The 18,331-nt window shown below is 41.1% G+C and overlaps 1 protein-coding gene across 1 annotated transcript in view; it reads left to right on the top strand.

The window, feature by feature from the left end:
• Positions 1-18,331, top strand: part of LOC126995010 (uncharacterized) — a gene marked incomplete at its 3' end in the record, with an annotated part of 61,410 nt that overhangs the window by 41,313 nt on the left and 1,766 nt on the right. The window contains exons 3-4 of the mRNA XM_050854282.1: positions 12,533-12,657; positions 12,787-14,145. Of these exons, the coding sequence (XP_050710239.1) occupies positions 13,081-14,145 (1,065 nt within the window). The remainder of the gene's footprint in view (positions 1-12,532; positions 12,658-12,786; positions 14,146-18,331) is intronic.

Here is an 18,331-nt window from a genome sequence, read left to right as displayed (position 1 = left end):
CAGACCCCATGGTCCAGACTTGGTGGTCTGTCCTTAAACCTAAGTGATTTTACATTAATCAGAAGACTCCAAAACGTTGCATTTCTACTCTAGTTGATATTAAGTTGAAGGATATGTATGCTGAAATGCTATATCTTATGCTATATCAAGCTGATTTAAACTTACGGTCACACATGCTGACTTCATGATGCATGCTGACTTGAAATAAAGGTCACAATATATGCAGTAAGTTGAGTTCAATGACGGCATTGTTCACTTGTATAATTCCTATGCTGAGCCTCTAAAAAGTCAGCATTGAAAGAGATATAGCCATGCTGACTCGATCGTATGCAAGCTGATTTAAACTTATGGCCATGCTGACTCATATGCTAATCTTAACTTAAATCCATGTTGAACTCCGAACTCAGCATATCAAGAAAACGATCATGCTGTCATATATAGACCACCATGCTGAGCTCAGAGTGGCTATACAGACTGAAATCAGTAACTCTTTAATGCATGCTGAGTTCAAAATAGGATCAGCATTGAGAAACAGCTAGGCGCCATCCTGAGTGAGCATTGCTGACTTGTTCATAATTAAACCCCTAGTAGCTAATAGTAGTAGTAGTAGTAGTAATAGTAGTAGTAGTAGTAGTAGTAGTAGTAGTAGTAGTAGTAGTAGTAGTAGTAGTAGTAATAGTAGTAGTAGTAGTAGTAGTAGTAGTAGTAGTAGTAGTAGTAGTAGTAGTAGTAGTAGTAGTAGTAGTAATAGTAGTAGTAGTAGTAGTAGTAATAGTAGTAGTAGTAGTAGTAGTAGTAGTAGTAGTAGTAGTAGTAATAGTAGTAGTAGTAGTAGTAGTAGTAGTAGTAGTAGTAGTAGTAGTAGTAGTAGTAGTAGTAGTAGTAGTAGTAGTAGTAGTAGTAGTAGTAGTAGTAGTAGTAGTAGTAGTAGTAGTAGTAGTAGTAGTAGTAGTAGTAGTATTTGTACCAGTAGTAGTAGTAGTAGTAGTAGTATTAGTAGTAGTATTATGTTGAGCTCAGAAAAGGTCATAGGCTGAGTTGAATAATTAAGCCTATCGCTACAAAAAAGCTTCCTGTACCGACATAATATTATGCCGACAAGTGGAATCAGTGAGTCCGTCCACTTGTCGTTAAAGCTCAGTAACGTTGCCGCGTCGCCGTTCGTGAAATCTCATATTTATCGTTTATTTGAGACTTAGCGATGGTCTGGATACATCGGGAAGTAATGATTTTAACTCTAATAATAAATGAGTGACGTTGTATGTGTCCCGGAGGTCAGGAAATGGTAAACACGGGAGGGTAAATATATGGCGACATGGCACCTTTACAAATGTGGTCATCAAGGTATCGTACTCGACGCCTTGAAATGTATCAACATTGCTCTAAATGCCAATTCCGGCCCCTCCAAGGACGGAATTTATCTTTTTGATTACCCTTACGATCCTAAAATAATAATTACTCATAGCTTCATGGCGCCTGGGAAGCATAAATCATATTTTGTTAAAGAAAGTGTCGTACGCTGGACATTTCTACGTGTTTGGGAATTAGAACTTATGGTTTTATGCTATTTTAAACCATTTTCTCATGTTTTGGTGTCCAATATTGGGCAAAAAGGGACGAGAACTCCATTTCTGGCCTCAAAATGGCGCTAGGGCTAACAGTTTGTGAGATATATGGATGTTCCTGAGCCATCACCTTCCTTAAGTTTCAGATCATGCCATTCCTTAATCCCTTACTAATTCCTACGTCCCTGGCGCTCGACAACACCAGAATTTTTCGGGGAATGCACACTCGTATCCTCTCAGAAATGCCCTACGGGGAGTATTGATGGCGATACGATTTATTTTCCGTCGCTAACTCTAAGACGCTGCCATTCAGTATTTCCTAATCGATTCTTACCCTCTTGGCACTGGAAAGAAAGGTAATTTTACGAGCAATCTTTTGATATCCTTAAGAAGGCTCTACGTGCATCACAGACGGAGATCTAAGCAGGTAAAGATTTCACCCCCCCCCCTCCTCGGCAACTCTACGGGGCTAAACTACCACATTTCCCCCGCGAGGCCTTCACACGAAAAAGTTTAAAAATTGAAAAATCGTTATTCCTTCTTCCAGTTCGATGAAAGGGGTTGATATATGTGAAGAAAAAAATACTAAAATTCCTGGTGCTATCAGAATTGCAATAGGCCTAAGACTGACGGAGTTAAGAACGGTTTTGTGAGAGCCTTCGACAACTTTGTAGGCCTATAACTCCTGAATCAAGGCGTGTTTGTAAATGCCCGATTAGTCGATGGTAGAGAAAATTCCGAGGAACACGCTGGTGCTTTCAGAATTGCGCTACTACTAATGGGTAGAGAGATATATCGATTGGAAATTTCGCACTTTTTCGACAATGGTGGTAACGTCACTCGCTTAATATCAATCCTTTCTTCTTCGTCGAAATATAATAAAAGTCTTATATTTTGACGAGGAACGTTGAAGGAGAATTATTATTAGGATTTCCAGAAAAACAATTAGCCTAATCATCCCTTAAGAGCACAATATATGCTCATTACATTATCTCTTCTTCTTCTTCTTCTTCTTCTTATTATTATTATTAATATTATTATTATTATTATTATTAATGAAGTCCACCTAAGAACGCTGAAGGATATATGATGAGCCTAATCATCCCTTAAGAGCACAATATATGCTCATTACATTATCTCTTCTTCTTCTTATTATTATTATTATTAATATTATTATTATTATTAATGAAGTCCACCTAAGAACGTTGAAGGATATATGATGAGCCTAATCATCCCTTAAGAGCACAATATATGCTCATTACATTATCTCTTCTTCTTCTTCTTCTTCTTCTTCTTCTTCTTCTTCTTCTTATTATTATTATTATTAATGAAGTCCACCTAAGAACGTTGAAGGATATATGATGAGCCTAATCATCCCTTAAGAACACAATATATGCTCATTACATTATCTCTTCTTCTTCTTTTTCTTCTTATTCTTATTCTTCTTCTTCTTATTGTTATTATTATTATTATTATTATTATTATTATTATTATTATTATTATTATTATTAATGAAGTCCACCTAAGAACGTTGAACGATATATGATGAGGATTTCCAGAAAAACAATTAGCCTAATCATCCCTTAAGAACACAATATATGCTCATTACATTACCTCTTCTTCTTCTTCTTCTTCTTCTTCTTCTTCTTCTTCTTCTTCTTATTATTATTATTATTATTATTATTATTAATGAAGTCCACCTAAGAACGTTGAAGGATATATGATGAGCCTAATCATCCCTTAAGAACACAATATATGCTCATTACATTACCTCTTCTTCTTCTTCTTCTTCTTCTTCTTCTTCTTCTTATTATTATTATTATTATTATTATTATTAATGAAGTCCACCTAAGAACGTTGAACGATATATGATGAGGATTTCCAGAAAAACAATTAGCCTAATCATCCCTTAAGAACACAATATATGCTCATTACATTACCTCTTCTTCTTCTTCTTCTTCTTCTTCTTCTTCTTCTTCTTCTTCTTCTTCTTCTTCTTCTTATTATTAATGAAGTCCACCTAAGAACGTTGAAGGATATATGATGAGCCTAATCATCCCTTAAGAACACAATATATGCTCATTACATTACCTCTTCTTCTTCTTCTTCTTCTTCTTCTTCTTCTTCTTCTTCTTCTTCTTCTTCTTATTATTATTATTAATGAAGTCCACCTAAGAACGTTGAACGATATATGATGAGGATTTCCAGAAAAACAATTAGCCTAATCATCCCTTAAGAACACAATATATGCTCATTACATTATCTCTTCTTCTTCTTCTTCTTCTCGACCCATTTCCTGGCTTCTCTCTTCCGCCCGATTTCGCCACGAGACTCCCTGACTGACAATTTTGACATCGCCCTGCCAAAGGTAAGTGCGGTGGGAGGCTGTACCTTGGTGTGGTGGTGGTGGTGGGGGAAGGATGTGGCTAGGTGTGGTTAAAAGGGGGTGGATGAAGGTGGTGGAGTAGAAGTGGAGTTAGAGTTGAAAAAGTGGAAGCATGTGGATAAAAATGACGTTCTGACTTGAATTTTTGAATGCAACTTCTCTTTACTTTTTCCCGTCTCCTGCTAAAAGTATACAAGTTAGGAGCCTGTACCTTGAAGTGGTGGTGGTGGTGGTGGTGGTGGTGGGGAAAGGGTGGTGTGGTTAAAGGGGGTTGGATGATGAAGGTGGTGGAGTAAGTGGAGTTAGGGTGGTTTGAAGTTAGAGGTAGTAGTGTTGAAAAATGATGGTGTGATTTTAACTTTTCTGGGGTATATTATGTTCTTACTTTTTCCTTCTCCTGCTAAAAGTGCAAGTTAGGAGCCTGCAATTTGGTATGGTGGTGGGGAAGGATGTGGCTAGGTGTGGTTAAAAGGGGTGGATGGAGGTAGTGGTGGAGTAGAAGTGGAGTTAGAGTTGAAAAAGTGGAAGCCTGTGGATAAAAATGACGTTCTGACTTGAATTTTTGAATGCTACTTATCTCTACTTTTTCCCTTCTCCTGCTAAAAGTATACAAGTTAGGAGCCTGTACCTTGAAGTGGTGGTGGTGGTGGTGGTGGTGGTGGTGGGGAAAGGGTGTGGTTAAAAGGGGGTGGATGATGCAGGTGGTGGAGTAGAAGTGGAGTTATGGTGGTTTAAGTTCGAGGTAGTGCTGAGAAAAATGTGGTGTGGTTTTAACTTTTTGTGAGTGATATATGTCTTTTTTTTCCCTTCTCCTGCTAAAAGTATACAAGTTAGGAGTCTGTACCTTGGTGGGGGAAGGGTGTGGTTAAAAGGGGGTGGATGGTGATGGAGTAGGAGTGGAGTTATAGCTGAAAAAGTGGAAGCATGTGGAGAATAATAATTAGGGTCCAACTTGAATTTTTGAATGCAACTTATCTTTACTTTTTTGCTTCTCCTGCTAAAAGTATACAAGTTAGGAGCCTGTACCTTGGTGGAGGAAGGGTGGTGTGGCTAGGTGTGGTTAAAAGGGGGTGGTGGCTGGTGATGGAGTAGGAGTGGAGTTATAGCCAAAAAAGTGGAAGCATGTGGAGAAAAATGATGGTCCAACTTGAATTTTGGAATGCAACTTATCTCTATACTATTTTGCTTCTCCTGCTAAAAGTGTACAAATTAGGAGCCTGTATACCTTGGTGTGGTGGTGGTGGTGGTGGTGGGGGAAGGGTGGTGTGGCTAGATGTGGTTAAAAGGGGGTGGATGATGCAGGTGGTGGAGTAGAAGTGGAGTTACGGTGGATGAAATTTAGAGGTAGTGCTAAAAAAATCTATTCTTCATATGAATCTTTGCGTGGTACATATCATAACCCTATCCCCTTCCTTACTACCACTACCTCTACTACTACTACTACTACTACTACTACTACTACTACTACTACTACTACTACTGCTACTGTACGTCACAGAGGAGAACATTGAGCAGCTGCGACTACTATGTACTGCCGGAACCATCGAACTATCTGGTCGTGGGGAAGGTGGTTGCTGTTCCGCCCCTTCTGTACCATCTGTACTTAAGCCAGCAGGATGACTTGGTTAGTTAGTTTGAGATGTTTTAGCTGTGATGACCTAAGTTTATGGTCCCATTTCTCAGTTTTATGGTGCAAGGTAGGGTGATGGTGGATATGGAATGGTAGATAGTAGAATTGAATGGGCTTTCTAACCAAGCAAACTCAAATATCTTTGAGAATAATGGAGAAAAATGAGAAAACCTGAAGAGGTGTGTGAGGGGAAAGGGTGAGTTTGGTATGGTGCCCTAACATCATGGCCCCTTGTGGTTATGGTGATGGTAGATATGAATAGATGGATTGAATTGTAACCCACCAAAGCAAATTAGCTCAAATACCACTGAGAATAATGAAGAAAAATGGAAAAAACTAAGGAGGTGTGTGAGGCCGGGCTGCTGTAGAAATGGAATGCCTTCTACTACTGTATTAAGAGCCAATGATCTTCATACATAATAGCAAAAGGAAAGTGTATATTGTTTCATGTTACTTGCTTGCACACACCCCTTTAGTTTTTCCCATTTTTCTCCATTATTCTCTAAGGTATTTGAGTTGGCTTGGTGTGGTTGGAAAGCCAATTCAATTCTCTATCTACCATTTTCAATCCACCATCACCATAACTTGCACCATAACTGAGAAATGGGGCCATGAACTTAGGGCACCATTACTAACAAATCATTTTTTCCTCACACCTCTTCAGTTTTCCCATTTTTCCATTATTCTCAAAGGCATTTTAGTTTGCTTGGTGTGGTTGGAAAGCCAATTCAATTTTCTATCTACCATTCCCTGTCCACCATTGCCATAGCTTGCACCAGAACTGAGAAATGTCTGTGTGTGTTCAGAATTCTTGTATTTTTTTTTTTTAATTAAAACGTACGAGTACCTCGCTTTTTTTTTTTTTTTTTTTTGAAATTATAAAGTACGAGTTCCTCGGTACGAATTCTTGTATTTTTTTTTTTTTTTTTTTTTATTCGCAGATTTGGGGGGCGAATTATTTTTTTTTTTTTTTTAATTAAAAAGTAAATATTGTATTTTTTTTTTTTTTTTTTTTTTTGCAGATTTGGGGGGATTTTTTATTTATTTTTTTTTTATTCGCAGGTTTGGGGGGATTTTTTTTTTAGAAAAGGACGAGTTCCTCGGTACGAATTCTTGTATTTTTTTTTTTTTTTTTTTTTTTTTTATTCGCAGATTTGGGGGGCGAATTTTTTTTTTTTTTTTTTTTTTTTTAAGTACGAGTTCCTCGGTACGAATTCTTGTATTTTTTTTTTTTTTTTTTTTTATTCGCAGATTTGGGGGGCGAATTATTTTTTTTTTTTTTTTAATTAAAAAGTAAATCTTGTTTTTTTTTTTTTTTTTTTTTTTTTTATATTTTTGGGGTTTTTTTTTTTTTTTTTTTATTCGCATTTTTGGGGGGCGAATTTTTTTTTTTTTTTTTAAATTAAAAAGTAAATCTTTTTTTTTTTTTTTTTTTTTTTTTTGCATATTCGAATTGTTTTTTTTTTTTTTTTTCCTAGGTACAAATTATTGGTTTTTTTTTTTTTTTATTATCAGATTTTGGGGGGGAATTATTTTTTTTTTTTTTTAATAAAAATTAAATCTTGTATTTTTTTTTTTTTTGCAGATTTGGGGATTTTTTTTTTTTTTTATTCGCAGATTTGGGGGGCGAATTCTTTTTTTTTTTTTAAATTAAAAATTAAATTTTTTATTTTTTTTTTTTTTTTTTTTTTTGCAGATTTGGGGGATTTTTTATTTTTTTTTTTTTTATTCGCAGATTTGGGGGGATTTTTTTTTAGAAAAGGACGAGTTCCTCGGTACGAATTCTTGTATTTTTTTTTTTTTTTTTTTGTTGTTTTATTCGCAGATTTGGGGGGCGAATTCTTTTTTTTATTTATTATTTTTTTTATTAAAAAGTAAATCTTGTATTTTTTTTTTTTTATTCGCAGATTTGGGGGGCGAATTCTTTTTTTTTTTTTTTTTTTTTAATTAAAAATTAAATATTTTATTTTTTTTTTTTTTTTAAGAAATGAAAAAGTACGAGTTTCCCCCCTTTTTTTTTTTTCTTACCCTGGGGGAATTTTTTTTTAAAAAGGACGAATTCTACGGTTTTTTTTTTTCCTTCCCCTGGGGGAATTTTTTTTTTAAAAAGGACGAATTCTACGGGTTTTTTTTTCCTTCCCCTGGGGGAATTTTTTGAAAAAGTGTGAAATGTTCGCTCTTTTGGGGGCCCGCCAAAGCGATCCGCGGCACAGTTCGGTGCCGGAAAAGTCGCCCCGGCGTGTTCCCCCCCCTTCAACCCCCTGTTCCCCACAGTGCCCCCAGCTTGCCGGGGGAAGGGGGGCGGATTTTTGGTTGGTGGGGGGAGTGTAAAGAGAGGGCAAAAAAAAAAAAAAAAAAAATCTGGGAAAACGCCAGAAAGAGCGCCTTCGGGGAAAACGCCAGAAAGAGCGCCTTCCCGGGGAAAACGCCAGAAGAGCGCCTTCCCCGGGGAAAACGCCTGAAACGAGCGCCTTCCGGGGAAAAAAGCCAAAAGAGCGCCTTCCCTGGGGGAAAAAGCCAGAAGCTCTCCCTCCCCAGGGTAAACCCTCCCCCAAAAGGGCAAGAAAGGGCCCCTCCCCTGAGCAGAACGAGCCAGAAAGCTCTCCCCTCCCCAGGGTAACCCCCCAAAAAAGGCAAGAAAGGGCCCTCCCGCCTGAGCAGAACGGAGCGCACTCCTCCACCGACCGCTGTCCTGGCTAGACTGAGGGGAGACCAATCCTCCGCCCCGCGCGTTCGACAATATGGCGGCCTGTATTCAAACGAGGCCCGCGCCATCTCTTCCTTCTCCTCCCCCTGCCTCTCCTCGCCCTCCTCCTCTCCCCCTGGGATGACCAGGCGATGCACGAGACCTTCACAATTGCCCTCCACTGGCTCGCGGCCGCCACGGCCAGGCCCAGACCGCCTCTCGGGGCCCCCCAAGGAGGAGCCCCCCGAGCTAGCGTCTGCTCGCACTCGCCACCCTCCCCCACCTCCCACTGAGGCGCGTAGCGCCTCAGCCTATCTCGCTGACCTTGAAACGTTTTCGGCCCTTGGCACCCCAACGCCAAGCTCCAATCGAAAGCGAGTGCCACAACTCGACTCCCCGGACCGAGGTCCACATTTCTGACTCCGCGACTTGGGCTCCAGCGGGAAAAGAAACGGCTTTCTCGGAGGCCGAAGACCCAACGGTTGGCCCGAAGCGGCGGCTCTTTCCGGACTTGGACTCCGGGGATCGATTCCCACATTTTCGACTCCGACACCTTCGCTCCAGCAAGAACATTTTCAGCCCACGCCAGCCCAACGGGAAGGCCGAAGACGAAGTGCTGGGGCACATTTCAACTCCGGGGACCGAGGCCTACAACTTGGACTCCGTGACTTTCGCTCCAGCTAGAAAAGGAACCCACTTGGGCTAGACCAATCCCTCAGCCAGACGGGACTTGGAGTGCGCGTTCTAAAAAAAAAAAAGAACCCCGCGTGGTGGACCTGTTCTCACCTGCGTGGGCTAATCGCTAACCAAGCGTACCATCGCTAACCAAGCGCAGAGTCGTCGGACGACAGGAGTTGGAGTGCGCGTTCTAAAAAAAAAAGAACCCCGCGTGGTGGACCTGTTCTCACCTGCGTGGGCTAATCGCTAACCAAGCGTACCATCGCTAACCAAGCGCAGAGTCGTCTGCCGACAGGAGTTGGAGTGCGCGTTCTAAAAGTCAAATTACCCCGCGTGGTGGACCTGTTCTCACCTGCGTGGGCTAATCGCTAACCGAGCGTACCATCGCTAACCAAGCGTACCATTGCTAACCAAGCGTACCCTCGCTAACCAAGCGTAGAGTCGTCTGACGGCAGGACTTGCTTGGGCTGCGCTAAATGTGAATCTGTTAAAATTTCAGACCACCTCTTTGGGGTGACAATCTATATATCCTCACCTTGTATCTATGTAAAGCGTCTCTATAACAGGCCCTTGCATCTGTGTAATCTTGGTCTATGTGAATCTAGGTCAAATTTTGAGATCACCTCTTTTTGCCTGACAATCTATATATATTCTCCCCTTGTATCTATGTCAAAGCATCTCTATATCCGATCCTGGTATCGATGTAATCTTGATCTGTTTCTCTTCGATGAGTCAAAAAAAAAGGCCTTGCATTGGATTTTCAAAGCGTTTCCATGACTGTTGAAGGTTTGTAGAAAAGATAATCTATGAAGAGATACTGATGTTTCATAAGGTACTAGATACTGGCACGGACCTAAAACGAATCTTAATTAACCCTGTGGGTGTGTGTAGTACAGGGCAACGCTTACTGCGTCGTTGTTCACGAGACACTACTAGTACATAGTGTTTGTCCACTACTAAAGCGCCAGCTGCTGACGATGGGACACCAACTACTAATAACACACCACACCGGGTGCCTTCAATACCATGGCATGCTCGCAAACGAATGGGGAATATTATCCAATTTGAGGCAGTGAATCATCATTTTGGGGCAGGCAAAGTGAAATGATTTTTCTCTTTGATATATTGATTTTTGGAGTCTAACATCAACAAATAATAACCGAGTGTTTTAAGGTTGATGATCTATGTAAGTGTGAAATCTCTTCACTGAAGATAATATTTCATAGCCCGAAGGTTTTTCATACAACACCGGGTGCCCGCCGCGGGCCACGTGTAGGGAGACGTCTTTTCCTGAGAGGCGGAAAAGAGTAGCGATTATTGCTACGTAGTTTGCTTACCAAAGTCACGAAGATACTGATAGTTATTGAATTGAGTAACGGATGGCCGATAACCCAATTTTATTCTTTATCAGCGCTAAAGTATCGCGAGAACTGACCGCGATAACGCCCAGCTATGAGATTAGGTTAGGTCAGGTTAGATTAGGTTAGGGAAGGTTAGGGAAGGTTAGATTAGGTGAGGTAATGAGAGAGGTGAGAGAAGGTAAATAAATAATGAAAGAAAGAACACTAGAAATTTACCGATAAAAGAGAGAGAGAGAGAGAGAGAGAGAGAGAGAGAGAGAGAGAGAGAGAGAGAGAAAGGTATCAGAAGGGAGAGAGAGAGAGAGAGAGAGAGAGAGAGAGAGAGAACCAAATGAGAATAGCGTCTATACCTCTGAGAAATAGCCTAGTCCACGCTCTCGTTTTCTCTAACTCCTCATTACTTTACGTGTTGTATCCATGTTTTTCAGGGTAGACTTTGAAATGTATAATCTTAAGTGGTACAATGATTAGAGAAATCAGTGTATATTTGATGTCGACACCCTCATCATGAAAGATATTGTCTACAGTGTGTGAGGGAAAATGTGGAGTTTGTAATGGTGCCTTGATTTCATGGCCCCATTTCTCTGTTATGGTACACGTTATGGTGATGGCGGGCAGGGAATGGTAGATAGTAGAGAATTTAATGGTCTTTCCAACCACACCAAGCAAACTAAAATACCTTTGAGAATAGTGAAGAAAAAAGGGGAAAAACTGAAGAGGTGTGTGAGACCAACTATTTAACTCTCTTCACACAAAATTTCATGATCCTAAACCCTCACCATTTTTCATAATCATCAAAAATGTTTCAAGATTCGGGATGTCTTACTGCCAAAAAATGAAGTCCTCGGAAACATTCTCCTTAATTCAGATCCATTTCTCTCAGGTTTCCATTTGTCTTCGGGAGTTGGGATTTTGAGGGAATTAAGATCAACTATTTAACTCCTTCCACGCCAAATTTCATGACCCTAAGTGCTCTAGTTTACTCAGAATAAAAAAAAATGTCAACACTTTCAGATCTAAATTTCTGATCGGCTCCTCCTGTAAATTATGCTAACTCCCTTCCTACCTGTATATTACACCTACAATCCTATTCTACCCTTGTTAGCATTGAGACTCCTCCTCCTCCTCCTCCTCCTCCTCTTCCTCTTCCTCTATCTCTCTCTCTCTCTCTCTCTCTCTCTCTCTCTCTCTTTCATTTTCACTCATACTTTTCTCTCTCAACAGAAGACAAGGGGAAGGAAGAAGCAGCAGCCATCAGAGGAGGAGGAGGAGGAGGAGGAGGAGGGAGGAAGAAGAGCCAGGTTTCGCTCCTCCACTGGATCTCCTCAAAGGACCGACCGAGAGAGTGCCGTCCGGCAAATCGCTCAGCAGTGCTTGAGGGCTCTCCCAGGTTGGTGTGTGTGTGTGTGTGTGTGTGTGTATGTGTGTGCGTTTTGCCTTGGATCGATGTGTGTTTGCGTGCGTCTTAGAGCTTTGCGATTTTGCGTACATGTGCGTGAATCTTTCTTCTGTGTGTACGTAAAATTTCAGAGACTTTGATTATGTAGAAAAAGAGTTAGAGGCAAAAGAATTTCCAGTTTGGTAGCTTTCCTGTTTATTTTTGCGAAAAACCCAATTTCATAGAGTATTTTTTTCATATTTTTCGTTTTTATAAAGAAACGGTGCCTAGTACGCATAAAGATATAGGGATCAAGAATTTAGTAAATTGAATTCTACACAATTGTGTCTCTATAAAGTTTTGCTGTATCTGTCATAGTTTATGAGAAAATGAAGCCGTAGGTTGAAGGCACACTTACATCAAAATCGAAAAAAATTGCGTTTCTTAAGCTATTTCATTTAATAACTTCAAAACAAAAAAAAATTCGATAAAATACAATAGAGATGAGATTGTAGAGTGATAATTTTTCTTTTAAATGATACTCTTTCTAATCTTCAGATGTTATATATTGTGATCTAAAAGGCTAAAAACAAAAATAACTTTATAGTCACAGAAATGCATATCTTGATATAATTTACATAATAAGCCTTACAAGAGTGTACCGTACGTGGAAAATATTTGAAAATCGCAGAAAACTGCACATTTATATTTTTCCAATAGGAAACGAAGTGATTATCTTTCATTCAAGTTTTAGGTGAAGCTACATTCAGCATTTAGTCAAGTTATTTTTGGCATATTGCACTACATACTGTTTTTTTTTACCAGGTATTATCCTTTGTACATTGCAGGTGCATGCTAGACATTGCAATCCTGAGGCACACACTGGTGACACGTGGGCTTGCAGGTGCCAAGCTTCAAAGGGTCTGCTCTTGGATAGTGCTTCCTAATTACCTCTCAATCTTGCATGCTTCAGGTGTGGTGCTGACTTTAATCCAGTCCTTTTTTGTGTCTTTCACTGCAAACTGTTAACACATTGCATGCATTATCAGTAGTTAAAGCTCTTCACAGTTTCTCACCAGGTATTACCATTTGTACATTGCAGGTACATGCTGCTAGACATTGCAATCCTGAGGCACACACTGGTGACAAGTAGGCTTGCAGGTGCCAAGCTTCAAAGGGTCTGCTCTTGGATAGTGCTTCCTAATTACCTCACACGCTTGCATGCTTCAGGTGTGGTGCTGGCCTTAATCAAGTTTTTTTTTTCTTCTTCTTTAACTACAAGCTGTTAACACACTGTCAATGCAGTAGTTAAAGATCTGCAGAGTTTGTCACCAGGTATTATTATTTGTACTTTACAGGTGCATGCAAAACATAGTGTGTTGCCATAGTGAAGCATATGATGGATCCACAAAATCATGACACAGATATCAAGCTACAGCTGCCAAGGAAACGTCCAAGAAGTGATTGTATCATCCATTGCTCTGATGGTAGTTGTGACATTCTGGTGTCACCAAAAGATTTGGACTCCTGGAACACATTACTTCGAGCAGCAGAAATCAGACAACATTCTGGTATTTTGGAAATAGCCAAAATCCTTGAAGATGGACAAGTGCCAGAAGTACTATATCATCGCAAGTGTCGTAGTCTTTTTACCATGAAAAAGGCTCTTAATGCTATCCTTTCTAAATCTGCCAAAGATACCATTGTACACCCTGCAGAGGTCAGTTTCAGAAGATCAACTCGTGATGCACCAAGTACTTCAAGGGTGTATGAAAGTAACTGTATCTTCTGTAGTAAATTCAGCAAATACCTGAAAGGACAAAAAACAAGGGAACCACTTATCCAGTGTGCCGAATTACGTGCAGATGACAGAATTCGCAATGCAGCAACAAAAAAACTTGATCAGAAAGTTCTCGCCTTATTAAGCAGAGAACTTGTTGCTGCAAAGGGACACTACCACAAGTCTTGTTACAAACTGTATACAAAAGTGGAGTCTGCTGTATGCTCTGGTACAGCCAAAGAGCAAGAACACACTAAGGATGCAGAGTATGAAGACGCAGAGAGACAAGCTTGCGAGGAGCTCCTCTTGTACATCAGGAATGAACTATTCCCCAGTCCTGAAGTACTGCCTATGACAGATCTCGCATCAAGGTTTGAACGATCTATGATCGGTCGTGGCATCAGCGAGATCAAACCTTCAACAAAGAAGCATTTACGTCGTAAGTTAGAGCGTGAAATGGGTGAATCTCTCCACTTTGTCCCTCTTGAGACAGGAAAAGTTCTTGTTTATCCAGACACCATGTCAAGAGATAGACTTGTCAAACAAGTCTATAATATGAAGAAGGGTCTGGAAGATGCAAGGGTCTTAAACTCTGGTGATATGAGCAAAGCAGCAATGCAGCTGAGAAATCAGATTGTGAAGCAAGATGTCAGCCAGCCATGGCCTAATACAGATCAAAATGTAATTCCTGAATCTGTAATGGAATTTATGTATACCCTGCTGACTGGAGAGAGGGACTGTGTATGCCCTTCTGACAGAGTCCAACGACTTGCTAATTCATTTGCCAGTGATCTTGTCTATGCTGTAACCTGTGGCAAAACCAAACCACCAAAGCATGTACTTCTTCCATTTGCTGTAAAATCTTTGACAGGCAACACAGAATTAATACAAACACTGAACCGCCTGGGTCACAGTGTATCCTACTCACAGATACAGGAAATAGACACAGCTCTCTGTGTCCAAAAGTTGGTAGTCTCCAAAGATAATATTGCCCTGCCAGGAAACATCTCTCCAGGTATATTTACAACCTTGGCATGGGACAATATAGACCGACTGGAGGAGACACTTAGTGGAGAAGGTACTTCTCACAGAGTCAATGGCATTGCTGTCCAGCCAAGTCTAGCAGGTCCTTTACCACAGAAACCTTTACCAGTAATTCCAAAATCCAAAAAGAGAAGTATCAGTCCTTCACCAATAATGCAACCAGTGTACAATGTCGGGCTGCGAGCTGGGCCACCAAAGACTGACACAATAGATGCAGACACCACGGCAGAAGTAAAGGTTGCCAAACTTGAAAACCATTTATGGCTCCTGACCAGACTGTCAGAACCTGAAACCCAGAGCATAAATAGTTGGACTGGGTTCAACTCTGGCTGTGAAATGTAATTATCTTATATTTTCATGAAACGCGGGTCGTCAAACTTTGCTTTTATTTTGCACTAAAACTGTAAGAGCTTGATAAAAAATGCATAGATATGATTTTGTGCTGAATTTAATTTCCTTATTTTTTTCTTCCTATAGCTTTTTTCATACAATGTACCATTTCGGATAAAAATGAACAAATATGAGAACAAAATTTTGAAACCCCTTTCTAAGGGGGGTCATGTGCCTTAAAAAGGAAAAGCGCCACCCTCAGAGGTAGGAACATTTTATGTCTTTAATCTATACCCTTTGAGATATCTTTCTGCCAATTATAAAGATTGTAGCTTTGCTTTACACCAACCAGCAATGTTTTGTAAAATATTACTGGACCAAAGGGTCGCCACCTTCGAGGCGTGATAACCTCGATTAAGCTACCAGATTGACAGGGCTATCATACCAGAACATAAACTAGAGACATGTAGCAAGTGAAAAATACCAATAAGATTTGGTCACCCCGGATGGTACCGATTCGTGAATTTGAGGGTCCTGGCCCAAGGACTATATTGTTTGTGACAATGCACGTGATATTCTCAAGTGATTCATTGGGTTTAGTTCAAGAAATTTGTTTCTGACAGGCTGAAAATTGCTTTATCTAATACCAAATATTCACAAAGTCTTGCAGAAATTATAAAACTCTTGAGCCAGTAAAAAGTTTGTAAGCTGGCAACAATTAATACACCACACTTGGTTTTAGTTCAAGAAATTCACTCGATGGGATGAAAAATTCTTTATCTAATAGGAAATACGCACGAGAAGTCTTCAGCATCATAGGAATAGGTGTGACGGACGTAGAATGAGTCGTCAGCACTCTGGCTCTGAAGGATTCTTTGGGTTATTAAATCCCGCAAACTAACCGTTAATACCAAGATAATATTTGGGTTATCAGAACAAACAAACTTGAAGCCTTTCGTGGCGTGCGGCGGGGCGAGGCAAATGGGAAATGCATATTCAGAGGAAAATACTAATTGGCTTATCTGAACGCAAACCTTGAAGCCTTTAGCCAAACCTGCGTGGGAGGATGACTTGGTTAGGCAAATGTGAATTGTGTCGTGACACTGAGGAAAGTAAGGAAGTACGAATATACAGTGACAGTTAGGAAAGGAGAGAAAGTGGAGTTTTCTAAAGCCAAATTTACTTAAGCCTGCGTGGGAGCAAAGCCACATTCACAGCGTGCCAACTCTGGGCCACGACAACCCAGCGACTTCTGCCTTTGACAAGTTGGCTCCCACGCTCCAAGAACTTTTTGGCGTCTTGGTGCCGGCTACCATGATTGCCGACTGTCTGGGACATTCAGCCAACTAGTTGGCAGAATGTCTGCGACATGCTGCCAACCAGTACCAAGACGAGTCTCAACGGTCAATTTTTCAAATGGCGCCACGTCTACGACAACCACGAATCTGCCGACCGATTGGCCGACAGTCTTGACGGTCTTGACGATAGTCTTCCAGATTGTCTGTCAACTGGTTGGCTGAATAACTGGCTGACAGTTGCCAAGGAGTTGGCCGACGGTCTTCCTGACCGTCTTGACGACAGTCTTGGCGGCAGCCTTGCCGTTCCTTAAAATAGGGAATCGCTCTGTATTCCAGAATGAAATGTAGCGTTCTGTTTTGAACCACTACGGAACGGCAATTGTTCCGTACAGTATTTTATCATCTGAATGGTCCAGCTGATAAAATTCAGTATCTTAAACGTAACTTCCCTCCCTCTTGCCTGCACCAGCAGCGTGCTGCGGCTGTCACTCATGGCAGGCTCCAGAAATTTTAGGGTTGGCAGCCGTTCCTTTAAATATGGATCCATGTCCCTCTCAGCCTGACAGCCTCGCCCTCCCATGCAACACTTCACCTTCAGTCAGGCGTCCCCTTATACTAAGGCTGCGTTTACACCAAGCAAATCTAATTGATTCCATTCATGAAGAATCATTTGACTCAAGTCATTTTGAATCAGCACATTCAGAAGGCAGCACCAAGGCAGGCTTTCACGTGTGTGGACCTTCACGTGTCGCTGAAATAGCAGCGCTGCTGTGGCCGAGGCAGCGTGGGCGTCACCAACGGACAGCAGGAAATTATTGTTAAAAGACCTGAATTTGGGAACTTTGGACATTGTTCCCAGATTTGTTGAATAATCCAGATAAATGTTATGACTTCTTTTGGATAACTAAAGAGCAATTTAAAATGTTGGTGGAGTTGACTGGATCCTCCGTAAGAAAGCAGAACACTAGTTACCGACGTGCAGCTGTGTCACGCATTTCAAACGTGGACCACACAGCGCACAGTTGCCAAATGAGAATATCAGCCACGTCCATAACGTTTTGTGTTGCCATTTGTTTAAAAAATATGCTGCGGAATGTTGTCTAGTAAATCATATGTATGGCGCGGCACGTCCTTCTGTGGTTCAGCAGCCTGCAATAGTTCCCCTGTGGTAAATGAATACAAACTGTTGACTCTTTTCAGCAGCAGTATCCTTCCACAAAGCAGCCGTGGCATCTCCATGTCGGTGCATGGGATCACTGGGATCATATATCACACGTCGTTCTCCTACTAAATTGACAAGGACGTCCGCTGGCATGGTGCTTGCTCCTCGGATGACTCGCCTTGACTAATGAAAAAATGGGTCCAAACCAACCAGTGACTCTGAATCATCATGACTTGAATTGACTGGATTTGCTTGGTGTAAACGGTTACATTGAAATTAGTGTGGCGAATCATGAATCGTGTTGATTCTTCACGAATGGAATCGATTCGATTCGCATATAAAAGGAAGGGAAGGGAGCACACGGCCATTTGGAAGCGAGCTAACTCTCCTACACTTGATATACCCGCGGTTCACAGGGTCATGGCTGGAATATGGGAGAAGGGGTCTACAGCCTCTTGGGTGTGAAGGTCTTGGCCAGCCTCAGAGTCTTCACAGGGTCATGGCTGGAATATGGGAGAAGGGGTCTACAGCCTCTTGGGTGTGAAGGTCTTGGCCAGCCTCAGAGTCTTCACAGGGTCATGGCTGGAATATGGGAGAAGGGGTCTACAGCCTCTTGGGTGTGAAGGTCTTGGCCAGCCTCAGAGTCTTCACAGGGTCATGGCTGGAATATGGGAGAAGGGGTCTACAGCCTCTTGGGTGTGAAGGTCTTGGCCAGCCTCAGAGTCTTCAGGCTGTAGCTGTTGATAATTCTGATAATGTCTCTTGAGTGTGTGTGTGTGTGTGTGTGTGTGTGTGTGTGTGTGTGTGTGTGAGATGACTTGACGAGGGTGTGTTAATAGGGGCAAACAGCGGTACAGGAGACTTACAAGAGGCGAGGACAAACAGCTGTGGTTCAGTTAAGTCCTTCAACTAACTCGGAGTCGTGCATTTGATTTTATTTAATTTAAATTTTTTTTTTTCCACGGCCCAAAACGGAGGTAGATGGTTAAGATGAGTTACAATTTTTTTTTTTTTTTTTTTTTTACAGCAGAAG

The sequence above is a fragment of the Eriocheir sinensis genome, unplaced genomic scaffold (assembly GCF_024679095.1).
Source record: "Eriocheir sinensis breed Jianghai 21 unplaced genomic scaffold, ASM2467909v1 Scaffold953, whole genome shotgun sequence".
NCBI lineage: Eukaryota > Metazoa > Arthropoda > Malacostraca > Decapoda > Varunidae > Eriocheir > Eriocheir sinensis.
Note: the sequence above shows the minus strand (reverse complement) of the source record. Positions and strands in the feature narration are given on the sequence as shown.